Below are 15,714 nucleotides of genomic sequence, written 5' to 3'. Positions count from 1 at the left end.
AAATTGGTATGTTTTTTTGGTTTTTTTAATTAGTTTTTGAGTTTTCACAATAACTAGTAGTTTTCATTTGAACCTTCCCCTAGTTTAATATATCAATTATCGTTTATATGTGTGTTACTAGTGTAACGGTAATAATCTACACAATTTAAATTTACTTCTTGTTGTGGTGGTTGTCGTCATCATTGTCGTTTTCAGCATCCGCCACTCGTCACCCTTATGGGCAGTGTAAAGTGGGGGGGGGGGGGGGTTTCAACCCCCCTCCAATTATTTTGCCTAAATATTTATACAATATATAAATTGGGTCCCATGGCTTTCCGCCCTCGGAACTTTTGGTCAAGCTCCGCCACTGGCAGTGGCGGATCTTGCCCGTTCAACCTGCCAGGGCCGAAAGACACGGACACTAAAATTAGCACTACGGCCGAAAAACTTGCCAGGTCCGAACATAGTATATATACAAAATTTCGATCGAAATGCGGAAAATTAGCACTACGGCCGAAACACTTGCCAGGGCCGTGGCCCTGCCACCTCTCCACTAAGAACCGCCCCTGGCCACTGGTCACCCTCCCTCTTCACCGACCACCCTAGGTGTTGCCACCATCCTGAGCGCCTGGTCACCATTGACATCACAACCAATTGTAGGGAGAACGATTATTATTAACAATTAGATGAAAGAATATTGAAATGCCTCAAATCCGGAGGTCTCATTTGTAGGTTTTAATCTTTAGCAAATAGTTCTTAAATTGATAATTAAGACACACACAATGGAAATTCATACGTCTAAACATTCTAGTCATATACAACCACATTCTAAATGCCTTAAAGAGAAAACATAAGAACATAATATGGGATGTCAATCTCTCATTGGGTAGACTTGCAAGTGCTGCTACCATCACCGAAAGTTCACCACTATTCAAACTTTAACTTAATATGCATACTAAAGTAAGTTACGCTAAGTGATTTAATATGCCTTTTACATAACATAATCTAAACTTATACCTTAATCTTTTACATTAAGATGAAGTTCACCAACGAGCGATCATCAACACTCATATCATATTTGATACAACTACTGGTAGCCCTGTAGGTCACACCACCCCATGGGCGGAGCTTAGTTTGGGACAAGGGGTGCCCTCCTCCCCCGGTTTTTTTCTCGCTTTGTAGTATAAATTTTACTGTAAAACTTCAAAAATTATATATATATATATATATATATATATATATATATATATATATATATATATATATATATATATATATATATATAGAAACGGGATGAGGAGAAAACGTCTAAAAGTGTGAGAACGGTAAGAACGGATACTAGTCGAACGCGTGGCACGCGATATAATCAAGACGGAAGGGCTTTTTTGTCTTTTTAATCTTCTTTTTTTTCCAATGCGTGTGTCACAATACTGCTTCATTTTTTGCGTCTAAGATTTTTTTGATGTTTAGTTAGATTCAATAACTACCTGGCGTTTTACTGGGTTTTTTTAGACCTGTCTCGTTGAATTAATCGTTTTTGTGTCACATAGATAATATTTTGGCGTTTATGGCGTTCCCAAATTCATTAACAGTAATTAATAATTCTAACATCTTGGCGTCCATGGTGTTACCAAATTCATTATATACCTTTAATAATTCAAACTTTACAATTTTTTGGCGTTTTGTAGATTTTACCAGTTGAATTAATCTCATATATGTTCTAAAGGTAAATTTTTTGGCGTTCATGGCGTTCTTAATAATTCATTATAATTCATTAATAATTCAAAAGATTACAACAAGACGAAATCAAAACAAACTAATAGTCTTCTGTGTACGGGATTACATCAAAGATGTACCCATCGCTTTGTTCATCACTTTCTTCAGATTCATCGTCATCATATTGTGCATTGGCGTATAACGCCATTATCTCATCTCGTCTTTGCTGCAACCTATACTTAAATATCATGACAACCCTAGATCTTGCATCGTTCGAACGTGTTAAATCACAGAGTTGTTCAAGAAGATGTAGTTTCTCTGTCTTTAGCATTTCGTTCATCGACAATGAATATTCCACCCCATGTCGATAAGTCACTTTAACCGTTCTTGCTTGTTCATCCAAACCCTAACTGGTAACTGTTGGTAGACCAGTATCGTCAATATCATCATCATCATTTGTTGGAAAATTTCTCTTCAATCTTCTTATTACCTTTTGAGTCCTTTCACAATCATCGACCCTTGGAATCCCAAGGGCCAGAATATCCCTCTGAACGGCTTCATCTATAGTATGTATGGCCTTGATTATCTTGACCTTCATCCTTCTCCTATCAGAGAATTTTAGGAAAACCTCCATGCAATAACCTGAGCCATTTTTTTTAAGTTGTATGGCGTTTTAGACAATGTGTGACGTGTTAGAGAATGTGTGGAGTGTTAAGTTTTGTTTACCTGTTCTATTTATATAATGACTTTTTTTTGCCGCCATGTAGGATGCAGTCCTATAATGTGACAGGTAATTATGGCGTTTTAAAAAGATAAATAAATTCAAGTACCTATGGAGTGGCTTTTAATATAATAAACGTTAGTAATAAAGTTTCCGTCGTTTTAGTTTACTGTTTGTAGTTACTGTTTGTTCAGCTCCATCTGTTATGGATGTAACACGTCCCATCTTTTAGATTTTGGCGTTTTGTATTTTTAATGGTGTTTAGATTAAGATGGCACTTTGTTCTATTCTCTAGCACATTGTTTTATACATTTTTTTGAAGTTTTTAATAATACTTGTCCAAAATAATTTTATTATAGTTTTGGAGTTTGGCGTTTGTGGCATCTTGGCGTTTTACAAGCATTTTTCAGAGAAATAATGTATTTTTTTAGCTGAAAATTAGATAACAAACCACAGAAAAAAATAGAATCGAAAAAAAAAAATTAAAAATCCGAATCCAATTTATCTCCCAAATCTTCACTGTTATCAGTCTCTTTATTCTTTTGAAACTAAAAGAACTGTCGTTAAATATACGACGTTTTGGTTTTGGCGTGATTTTATTGTTGGTCATTGTTGAAGTGGCTTTTGTGGATGTTGGAGACATAGATCGACGCCGTGTCGGTGGATGCTATTTGCTCTTAATCTTCCTTATCATCATGGAGTCTAAAATAGCATTTACACTGGAATCGGTCTCTTCTTCTCATCCAATCCTTCTTCAAGAACAAAGAACACAAAATGACATATGACTGTCATCAGTCTCTTTTTCTTGAAGATTTATCCATCTCATGCAGCAAATCTTATTGAGTTACCCCCCCCCCCCCACGTAACAATGCATTCAGTGAAACTTCACGCAGAACAATACTGAATATCCAAGAAACGATGCTTGCCATCTTTGATTTTTTTTAAACTTTTTTGGCGTTTAACTGTGAGTGGTATTTAGGAAACATGGCGTTTGTTTTTTGGTGTGATCAATGGAAGGTGCTGAGACGTTTCTCTTTATAGGATGTCTTTGGCGCGTAGTTTAGGCGGAATATTATTATAATAAATGCAATTAATAAAGTAACCGTCATTTCAGTTACTGTTTGTATTTACTGTTTTGTTCAGCTTTATCTGTTAAGTCTGTAACACGTCCCATCTTTCTAGTTTGGCGTTTTATATTTAATGGCGTTTTGTAGGGCAATTGATAAAATACACTAACTAAAACACAGAAAAAACTACGCAAGAAAAATATTTTTTATTATTTGACATTTTGTATTTAGTTGGCGTTTTATATTTAATGGTGTTTTAGGTAAGAAACGATGTTTACCCTTTTATCCTTAATGAAACACGTTCCAAGCAATAAAATTGATGTTATTTACGAAAACCCCACCGCGCCAATCTAGTCCATAGATTGTTTTGATCTGACGATCCATAAGCCTTCTCACCGTTTTCACACTTTTCATCGTTTTCCCTAAATCCTGACCCTATATATATATATATATATATATATATATATATATATAGGGTAATGCTAGACAAAAAACCCTCAAATTCTTAGAAAACTCTGGAAACCCAAATCTCCCCCCATTTTTACTCAACCTCCCGACATTTTTTTTTTTTTTGAAAAAAATTACACATGTAATATACATGTTTTAGAGTGTTTTGGGCCAAAAAAAAAAGCGCCGAAGGGATTTTTTTTTAAAAAAATAAACAAAATTCAGTGCCTAACATGTGTTAGACAAAAATGCTGAAAGTTGCTGAAATTTTTTTTTTTTAAATTATCCCTTCGGCGCTTTTTTGATTTTTTTTGGCCCAAAACTCTTAAAAACATGTATATTACATGTGTTATTTTTTTCAAAAAAAAAATGTCGGGAGGTTGGGTTTTCTAGGGTTTTTTATATAGATAGGGTTTTCTATCTAGCCCTACCCTATATATATATATACTAGGCTATCACCCGCGAACATCGCGGGTAGAAAAATTTATGTTTGAATTAAAAAATAATACATAAGTAATACTTATAAACTAATGAGTGGATTGTTTCCCTTACTAACAAATATTTTTTATTCGGTTTGAATAATATTCCAAATTGGCGTCCATGTGTGTTTAAAGGTTTCACGTAGAATTATTAACTTTATAGATGGGGTAACGGCATGAGGAAAGTTTGTTCGATTTGTTATTATTTTGAAATGCCTTTAGTGCAGGAAGTTTACAAAAATAAGTTAAAAATAATGGGTCATTTAAATTGTTTGGTGAATGTATTTTTTTTTTGTTTCTATTGAATCAATTGGGGCAATCATATCTTCGGCTCCAAATGATTATTTTGAAACGTTCTACAGGCAAAATAAAAAAGTGTTTTCATAATGGCCCAACTTCCCTTTGACTCACACAAAAAATGTTATGCATTTTATGTTGCTTTGTGATAGTTATGTATTAGTGAAATAACTTAACACAATAAATGCAAACAATAAGAAATCGTTTAAAAAATTACTATACTCTTATGAATATGTGAAATGTTATTCAAGTAGTGTTTCAATAAAATTATAAGTCACTGAGGTTACTTACTGTTAATAAACACCAACATATGTAAGGTGATATGATAAAAAACAACTAATAACAACCATTCTCGTAATCTCAACAATTCAAGTAATTTTTATTACAGCTATTAGAATGAAAATTCAATTCAGACACATATCATAAGTGTGTGAACACTTCTTTGTAAACCACATTAGTTGTTGTGTTGGTAGGTTTGCCATCCTTATCAAGAATTAACATCTTCACACCTTCCCTTGATTTAACTCTTGATAATGCTACATATAGCTGGCCATGTGTAAAAACGGGCTCTTTTAAAAACAATCCAACCTTAGATAAAGATTGGCCTTGACTCTTGTTGATCGTCATAGCAAAGCACACAGCAACAGGAAACTGTCGTCTTTGAAAAGCAAAAGGAATTTTTTTGTCGGAGGGAATCATGCTAATTCTTGGTATGAATGTTCTGGTTCCGACATTAGCACCTGATATAATTTCAGCTTCTATAACCCTCTTTCCAAGAAATGTAACCTGTAACCTTGTACCATTACACAAACCATTTTGCTGATCAATGTTCCTAAGAAGCATAATTGGAACTCCAAGTTTTAAAACCAAACGATGATTAGGTAAACCAGATATCTTTAAACCATTAAGGACATCAGGTGAATACAACTCTTGTTGGAATGAATCGATACCTTTCTCCGTCGCACATATACTATCAGAACTCAGGTACTTTGTTGGTTCACCAGGAAACAATTCTAGTAGTCGATCATTTATTTCATGTACCACCTCGTTTTTTGGTGTCAGAATCGCCCTTTCAGAAAAATAATCTCGATCCTTATATCTTTCAAGAACAGATGGATATACAAATTGAATTAAACTTTCGATGGGATCCAAAGAATCTGTGATTAACAAATCAGATGGTATTTCTACAGTTGCTACACCATCATTGTCCCCTCCAACTTTACCCTCGCCAATATCAAGAAGCCATTGGGCAAATCTCTTTGTCGACTCGACTGTAGATGGTAAAACACCAACAGTCAATCTCATGTTTTTGGTCAAAGTAAGTAACTTGCAATGGGGCCATATATAGGATGAACTCAACGAAGCGTTAAAAATTTCTTGCCTACTTCCGTTTGGAATAACAGGAAGAATTTGTCTAAAATCACCACCAAAAACGATAACCTTACCTCCAAACAAAACATCCGACTGACAATTGCTTTTATCGATAAAAATATCTTTTAATGTTCTATCTAAAGCTTCAAACGCATGTCTATGTACCATGGGTGCTTCGTCCCATATAATCAACCTAGTTTGTTTAAGCAGATAAGCTACATCACCATCGGGCCTTATGTGACACATAGAACTCTCATCTAAATTAATGGGGATGTGAAATCTAGAATGAGCCGTTCTACCTCTTGACATTAGAAGTGAAGCAATACCACTTGAAGCCACATTTAAAACAATATGCTCTCTCGACCTAACGGTTAAGGCTAACGTCTTCCACAAAAACGTCTTCCCCGTTCCTCCATATCCGTAAACAAAAAATACACCTCCTTTGTCGCCTTCAACGGCTCTCATTATCTGATTATAAACATATAGTTGTTCGTCAGTCAATGAAGATTTTAGACTATCTAACTCGCTCTGTACCTGAGGAACACTAAAAGACAGTTCTTCGTCAACCAGACGATTGTTTCCAACAGCAAACGAATCGTAATCAGGATAAGGAATTGTTGGCCATCGTGTCAAAGAGGACCCATTTCGAATGAGGTACTTCTCAATCTCCACCAATGTCTTGTTCTTCAATCTGTCATCTGACATTACAAGATCTGTATAGCAAAAAGTAAAGCCATCTAAAAAATGTGGGAAAAACTAAGTATGAATAGTATTATGCTTAATAAATCAAAAACAAACCTTTGTTCTTTGTTTCTTTTCTCGTTTTGTATAAAATGTCATCCCCCAAGTATTTCCATGTTTGTTCGAAAACAAATTCAGGTCTTGATAATGTGTTTGACAACAGCAAAGTGACAAACAATGCACGAATATAACGACCATCTCCCGTAAAACTCGCTTCTTTAATAGCTTCGATGTATTCCATGTCATCGTCTAACAAACCCATTGCATAACATGCATCCCTGAAGGTTGGAAACAACTGGCCATCAACAGTTCTAATTTCTTCAAAGGATCTTGGTCCTTTGACTTTGTTTAAAAGAATTCTAAGAAAATATGGTTCACCCAAAGCAGGGGAAACAGAATGAATGCGTCCAATCTGTAATAATTTTTTTTTACGTTCTGCCCAATTTCTATCTTTTAGTTTCCAACAGAATTTTGTAGGAAACTCAACATACGTAAGCTTCCGTGCTTCCTCATTATTTATGTTCATCTCCATCCACTTTAAAAAAATTGATGAAGAGACTGATGGCTTGTCCAACACTTCTTCAATATCGTCTTCGGCACCAAAAACAACATTTTGTTGACCTTCCATATGAAAAGGAAGCCTCATAACTGGAGGAAACCTATAGTGAACTTCATTTGCAAATATTCTCCAAGAAGCTTCACAAGCGGAAACGTACCTACAATCATAATAAGCTTTGATCTCATCCTTTGCTGTTTGTTCGTTATCTGTACCGTCTCCATTTGACACCACAAGCGATGCTTTGTCTGGACCTTTATTAATGTATTTAAACAAATATTTGATAGAACCCGCTTGATTGCACCATTCTACATTAATGTGAGCTTGGTATCTTTTCAAAAGAAGCGGATTATATGGAACGACACTTCTGTTGTCCAATTGAACTTTGGACTTGATAATGGTGTTTCCATTATCTCTTCTTCTGTATACAGGGAAACCTTCAGCATCGGTAATTGTTTCATTAATGAATTTTTTTGGAAATTTTTTTGAACATCTATTATCAACCATACAAGGACAATTGGGATTTGCATTTCCACATGGACCATGAATCATAAACTCGGATACAAGAGCATAAAGAGCGGGATCTTGAATCTTATCTGGTATCTCAGCAGATATGAATTTGTCTACGTGATCAACGGAGAGAAGCTTGGATTCAGGTTTCAAAAAAATACAAATGTGAGCATGTGGCAACCCACGTTTTTGAAATTCAACAGTATAAACCGCTACAAAAAAAAATTAATAATATTAGAGTAACTGTAAGAATTTCATACTAAAAATAATAATAATAATATAATAATAATAATAATAATAATAATATTTACATTGTATTTATACCTGCACTTAGTGCTCCAAGCACTTTCTTGTCCTTCAAATCCTTTATAATTGAATCCAGTTTCATCTTAAACAAACGACACATAATATCTGGTCTGTCCTCTTGCTTAATAGAAGTATTTCGAAGGTATCGGATAATCTCTGGCCACTTAGGATTACATGTCACCGTAATGAAAAAATCAGGATACCCGAACCATTTGCAAATAGCCATAGCATCTAGATAATTTTGCTGCATATACCGAGACCCACCAGTAAAAGATGATGGTAGTACTAACCGTACCCCAGTATTAGATAGATCCTCTTTTCCTTCATTCTTAAATTTCTGAAGATTTGTGTATGATTCAGACCTAAGATGTTTTTGTTGAAAACGGATATAATTAAGTCTTTCACTCTCGATCATGGTATATGCATCAACCAAAAATTGCTGGAACAATCTGCGGGCATTTAATATTAGCGAAAATGAAGTTGATCGATCTTGGATTCTATAAGCAAAGAATTCTCTCATTGTACACTTGGGACTAATTTTCTTTAAAGTACTTATACCATCCCTATGAGGAATGTCTATTCTATATCCGTCATCACCATTGGGAAAAAGAATTGGATACTGAAGTGCAAGATATGATGGATGAAGTTCACTTATTCGTTGAAGACCTTCCGTGTGAGACTCAACAACAATATCACGATGGTCAACTATTTGTTGGATACCACCAACAATCAATGCAGCAACTTCAGAAGATGAAGGCAAGTTGTAAGTACGACCATCAAGATCTCTTTTGTAAATGATACGAAGTTTGAAGTTCTCATTAGGATTATCATTGAAGTGGTTTCTTGCTATTCTGTAACTTTTAACCAACTGATTATTATTATCCAGGAAGTCTTTTAAAAACTTTATGAGATGAAGATCTATTTGCTTTAAATGCAAGTCGGACTTATTTGTGGAGTCACTGTGAATTAAGAAAGACGTGTTAACTAAATTTAGCACAAAACATAACATCTGTGTTTTGGTAAATAAAAAAAAATAAAAAGAACAATAGTTGGTATGAAATACCTGAACAACTTGTTTCGATTTGAAAATTCATTCTCAGTATCATAAATATAAAGCTGGGAGAACTTTGGCTGTTTTCCAAGTGCAGGTACCAAACCACCTAATGAATGAAAATTCTGTCCACTTATACGAAATACATAAGGTGCCCTCCCACTATTGATGCTTGAATCTACTTTTCCACCCATGGATGTGAATGCGAACATAGAATTATATCGACGGATATTCTTTAGAAAATACTTGCTGTTTTCATTAGAATTTGCAAATAGATCCTTGTATATTGAAGAAGGCTCTTTCAAATCCGGAAGCTCCACTTTTCCATAACCACAACATAAGCTATAGGTTAACTTACCCAATGTAATTCTCCCTTTACCACCTTCGTCAGTCCATAACAATGAATCACACATCTCACATTTAAGGCTTTGATTACCGTGATCCAAATAATCTAACATAAAACAAATTGATCACTGAGTAATGAATAAATTAACGAATACAGTTTATTTAACTAATAAATAAAGAACAAATACTCAGAATTATTATAACCTGTCGATACACCCTTACAAGGGTCTTGAATGGGAGCAAAGACTACATTCTCATCATCACACGTAAGATCTAACATTGGAATAGGATCAATACGGCGTTTCTTAGGTAAAAGCTTTTGTTTACCGGAATTCAGCTTTGTTAACGTTGAAGACGATTGACCAATGGAGTTACTGCTTTGTGTAACAATGTTTGAAACAATAGAAAACCGAGTACTTGTAGAAGTGGTAAATTCGTTATTCAAAGGAAGACCACCTATTGAATAAAAAAATAGTAGCTACTGAGATATATTTAACAATACATAAAGTATAAAAATTTATAGACTATAATGAGAAATAAAAGTTGATGAGATAACATACTGGTCGTGATGGTACTTGATGATGCTGATGTGGTTACATATTTCAAGTTTCGCACTGTGTGAAAATTATTAGATGATGAAGAAATATTTGGATTATAATTCTCTTTGTCGATGACCTGAGACCGATTATTGACTTTTGAGCATCCTCTACTAAAAGGACCAGTACTTTGTTTCTTTGAATTCGATCGTTTGCTATCAAGATAGAGCTTGCGCATTTTTCTTCTTTCTTTAGCAAGTAATCCTGAAATATTCAATTTCATAAAACTCTATAGATTAGATCGTATTCGTGTAACAAACTAATATAACAACGTAAGAAGTGTAGTCAATGAGATAACATATATTAAGTTAGTTTAAGATATGACATACCATTTGAGTTATAAGTTATCGAAACTGAATCATTTGTACCTAATAAATTATGTATATACAAAATCAATAAGCACAACATACGATATGAAATGGTTAAATAACTTAAAAGAATGACATATATAACATACCAATAACTGTTTGAGGTGTATGAGCGAATGATATACCTAGATTAGTGGTTAAAAGTTGCCCACAAAATAGAAATATATTTATATTGTACAATAACTGAATTTAAATTGATCCAATAATAAATAAATACTTGTAATATGTCAAATTTACCATTGGAAATATTGGACAACGGTGTTCTTGGAAGCGTACCTAAACACATAGTTTGTAACGTGTGAGTATATATAGAGATTACTAATATCAAATGGAATACATGTAATTGTAATTGTTAACAAAATCAATTGTACTAAAATAACTTACTGTTAGATGATTCCCCGACTAAAGTATTATCAATCAACGGTGTATTTTTAAATCTTCTCTTACTTGCCATTTGCTGTATTCATAAGTCAAAACAGACAACATACGTTAAATTCATAATAAAATGATATAAAGGAATAGCATATGTTAAACATTATTTTCATACAAGCACCGCCTTTTACATTATAACACTATTAAACATATGGTAATGATAATTTAGTAGTTGTTTAAGAATCACCAAAATATGTGCACCTAAATGAATATCAATAATGATTACTATATATTTAGTATATAAATAACGTCTATAATGATGTTAATGCAGGTTGTACGATTTCTACTTATTACACAAAAAACCTTCATTGATGGAAGACGAATAATTTTGATGGGAAAACGATGGCTAACAAAATCAAAATATAATAAAGTGTTAAATAGGTCGGTTACGCAATTGTTAAAAGCCCTAAAATGATGCATAACCAAATCGTATGAAGTATGACTACATTTTTTACTTCACGTTTGTAACTTGAAAAAAGTTGCTGATATAAGAAATGTGGATGGAACCTAATAAAATTGACAATAAGAAGGTAATAGGTGACTCAATTTGTTTAGTGTCATGCAATAAGGTTATGGTTAATCTGTGATATGAGTAAATCTGCATATGAACAGGTTATTAGTACTTACGTAACCGTGTGTTTTGCGAATATGGAATGATTGGATGATGTAAGGTGATGATCAGGAATCTGTATTGCATTCAACTTAAAAGAACAATATTACGCGCATCGGATATTATAATTTCACAATGTCTAAAACATGAACATATAACATAATAAGAGTTTTGCAGATACCTGAGAAATGAGGTTATGTAGAATCGTTGCTATGACAACGAATAAAAGAGAAAGGATAGCTAAAGACGAAAGAAAGATAGTGTTCGATGCTTTGACAAGGAATTCAAGTAACTGGTTGATGAATATAAAAAATGATAACTACTTTTATTCACACAATGAACTTATTTATATAACGTATGTAGGATAACTAATAATTACAATTCAATAATATATAAGGAAGTAAATTAAAATAATTAATATTAAAAATTACGTTACGTTCAAAAAAAATACGTGTTATTTAGTTAGATTATTGTAATTAAAAGAATTATTAAATACTTGTATTTACAATTAGTATAAAATAATACACGCCAATTTTTAAATTAAATAAGGTTTTGCATTCTTTCCATATAATGGTCTTTTATCTATATATAACTCATAGGGTAGGTTGACTAAATATTGTAGAAACAAAAAAGTCGATTGCAAATCCAGTTGTGAAGTGATTTTATATATTTTTAATATTAATAAAATTATGCAAAAATATATGTAAAATTTATAGTTCATCCATTTTACAAACTTAAGTTCACATAATATGTAAATTAATTTGACTCATGAGTTTGTTTGGTTTTTTGTTATAATGGAACAAATGGGTCTACTTACGTAAGTTGGGCTATGGTTTATTATGTATAAATGTTATATAGGCAAAAATAGTGTTTTCATAATGGCGAAACTAAGTTTTCAACTACACCATTTTTTTTATGTATTATTTGTTACTTTCCAATAAAAAATTAGAACGTATCTGAAATATAAATCCGATAAAAGAAATCCGTCACATTGAATTAAGATAATGAAAACATAAAACACCGAACATTTTGCAAACCTAAACGAAAGAAATCCAATACGATATTATCCATAAATATAAAAAACAGATATTTATTGAAAAACCCAGAAGACAATTCGACACAAAATACGGCCCCCTCATATTATCAGATGAGAAACGGATCAGGATGGATGCCTTCTTCAAGAAGCTTTTCCTGTTACAAATATCGAAAATAGTGTGACAATCACTACAAGGAGTGTTAAATATAAATATAGCAAATTAAATTTCATTCGATTTATTATATGGAAAAAAATATATTACCAATCTATTATTAACGCGGGTGCAATGCTTCATCAGAAATTCAAAACTTGTTAGTGCTTCATACCAATCTTTACATACACTTCTGAACTGAACAACTGATTTGAGAGGGAGCCTAAAAAAAATTTCCATTATCAACAAATCAAATGGCATATTCTCCATGATACAAGTAAACCTAGGAAAAAAAACACACATATAATAACCAACTAAAGTACTTCGTTATCATAAATCAAAAGAGAGTAGGTATTACAAAAGATATTTCGATAGTACCTTATAGAAGAAACACAAAAAAAGTATAGAAGTTGATATGTATTGAATGAAAACATTGTTGTTAATTTATATGAAAAAAAGAATTATAAAAGGAATCTATATATATATCATTGATTACACGATTTTGTCATATGTGAGATGATATAATTGGGATAGATATATGATAGGAATATGTGAGATGAGACATTAATTATTATGTTTATTATAAATCTTTAATATGTTAATAATATGTTTGAAAAGTTTTGCAAAGTTGGTTTCGAATTTGTCATAATTGTTGAGAAAAGGATTAGTTTGCTCATAATTATTTTCATCAATCACTAAATTAATTTACCGAATTTTAAAACATTCCAAAAATGAGAACAATAATTTTAGAATTATAATTAAACTTGGCAGGTGTATTCGCATATACTTAATTTAGGAAAATAATGGAAAAGGTATATTATATCATTAAACTTTATAAATATATATTAATTATGTTTATTAACATTAATTTGAAATGAACACCAAAACTTCGTCTTTTAATTAAGTGCATACATAGATTTTTAAAAAAGGCCATAAAATATAAAGCAACCTAAATTTAACCGGGATTCACTGTAGACTTTAGAAAACTTTGGATGTCTTATAAGTTTAAAACATTGGTTGTTGATTGATAGATAATTAATTATAATCTTCCAATAGTAACAATATGATAGTAAGTTTGACAACCTAGCAAACGTCCGAACAGTTATCATTCATAACATCATGACTCAAACATTCCAAATCCGTAAAGTTAAAAGATTTACAAAACATGATTGAGGAAGTTGGAAAGCGAAAATACTAAAACATGTACATAACATGCAAAACTAACTGTCTGAACATGTCGTTAGTGAATCTAAAGTAGCAGACCAACAAAAACGGCTATTGTACTAATAAGTAAACACAAAAGGATAAGAATACTGTTTTTAACCACCAACACATCCGATCTAGCACCACCACGTCAACGGTAAATCAAGATACCTTTACTTTTGACGTAAACCATATGAAATTCGGAACCTTTGACTAACTGTTTGTCTCGAACAAAATTCTTCATACCAGTCACGTTATAGCGCGGATATCCTTCAGAGTGCTCGACACCAATGGACACGTCCCAAGTCAAACCAGCAGAGTCCTTAATAATCAAATCCCTCTTACGATCCAAACCGTGCAATTGTGCCCACTTCTTTTTTAGTCGCTACGAATACCAATAAAATAATTAAATATTTAAATTGGTTATTATAGGGGTCATCGATTTATAATGAATACAAAACAACACATGCATTTGCAGTATGAATATGTAAATTTCAAAAACTTACATAATGGTTGTCCACGCGAAATACAACCGGTACTTCATCGTCCGTACTCTCTTCAACACCAACTACCGGAATGGGATTAGGCAAATCATCATCAGAAATATCAATCACCTCATTTGTAGATTCCTCTTTGACAACACAAAGTTCTGGTGGTAGAGTTAATAGGGTGGGTTTGCAACAGAAAACACTCATCTCAAATGTATGCAAATCAAGCATTTCAAAAACGACCAAATGATGATCAGTAATAGACATCTCCTTCTTGATTCGATTCCAACCAATTGTAATATAGATATCATTGTCAAAAATATCCATACGAACGAACCATTTACGATTACAAGAGGAACGTACCACAACAGGATAATATGGACAAGTTGAAAGCATCTTGTGATCAACAAACAACCTACTCACATACTACACGTGATATGCAAACATATATAAGTTCAAAACAAATATTCACTTCAAAATCTTAAACACATAGAATTTAAAATGGGATAAGTACCATGCAGTTATCACGGTCCCAAGGATTTCCAGGTTGGTAGTAGAAATACTCAGACGGCGCAAGATTTATGTCTTGATAAAAGTAGATGAGACGAAATGAAGATAAAGCTTCTTCATATTGAAAAACCACCCAGGCAGATGACGGTAACTTCAAAGAAGTGACCATATCAAGCCACCCGTTATACAGAAAGTAGTCGCCTGCAATCTTAATAATTTTTACTTTAAAAATCATCCCATCGACAGTGCGGATGACAGCATTCTTATCCGGGTAGTTGAATGTTTTAATCCAGTCGCCATATAATGCCGGAAGTTTCTATAAAGAAACACAGTATGTAATGTTAATGTTAATTATAACATGAATAATCAACGATCATTAATTAAAAATTGAATTATGTTGGTCCAAAATTTTATAAGATTAAAACTAACCAACGATTTTCTGTCCTTGTTATGGACACGAGCAGCAAATCCATAAACCATTTCGTTCTTCCTACGTATGCCTTCAACATGACACCATTAGTTTAATATTTATACAAGCAAAAGATAATAGTAAAATTGTAATACTTCAAACAGGATGTTCAAAAAATATAAAAAAAAAATTAAAAAATAGAAAATATTTATATAAAATCATCAAATCTAACCATTAACAGTTAACCTAATCAAAACAAAATCCATTAATAAAAACACGAAATCTTCAAATAAGTTTATGTCTAACCGAATACTTTCGATCATTG

At 32.7% G+C, this 15,714-nt stretch overlaps 1 protein-coding gene across 1 annotated transcript; it reads right to left on the bottom strand.

Moving 5' to 3' along the window:
- Positions 1-5,126: 5,126 nt before the first annotated feature.
- LOC110888875 lies at positions 5,127-15,460 on the bottom strand. Its single transcript, XM_035980185.1, has 12 exons — positions 15,410-15,460; positions 14,985-15,296; positions 14,834-14,896; positions 14,489-14,743; positions 14,154-14,367; positions 10,512-10,550; positions 10,147-10,386; positions 9,791-10,042; positions 9,254-9,692; positions 8,209-9,149; positions 6,876-8,096; positions 5,127-6,790 (listed from the first exon to the last, which is right to left on the bottom strand). The coding sequence occupies exons 1-12, from the start codon at positions 15,458-15,460 to the stop codon at positions 5,127-5,129; spliced, it is 5,691 nt and encodes a 1,896-aa protein (XP_035836078.1).
- Positions 15,461-15,714: the final 254 nt, after the last annotated feature.

Source organism: Helianthus annuus, chromosome 11 (genome assembly GCF_002127325.2).
Source record: "Helianthus annuus cultivar XRQ/B chromosome 11, HanXRQr2.0-SUNRISE, whole genome shotgun sequence".
NCBI lineage: Eukaryota > Viridiplantae > Streptophyta > Magnoliopsida > Asterales > Asteraceae > Helianthus > Helianthus annuus.
Note: the sequence above shows the minus strand (reverse complement) of the source record. Positions and strands in the feature narration are given on the sequence as shown.

Bases quoted from the DNA above. Each gene is read 5' to 3' on its own strand.
- LOC110888875 (XM_035980185.1), bottom strand. From the start codon at position 15,460: ATGGTTTATGGATTTGCTGCTCGTGTCCATAACAAGGACAGAAAATCG. The intron at 10,043-10,146 runs GTATGTTATCTC...TTTATTCAATAG, and splicing joins ATCAAGTACCATCACGACCA to GTGGTCTTCCTTTGAATAAC. The intron at 8,097-8,208 runs GTATAAATACAA...TTTTTTTTGTAG, and splicing joins GCTTGGAGCACTAAGTGCAG to CGGTTTATACTGTTGAATTT.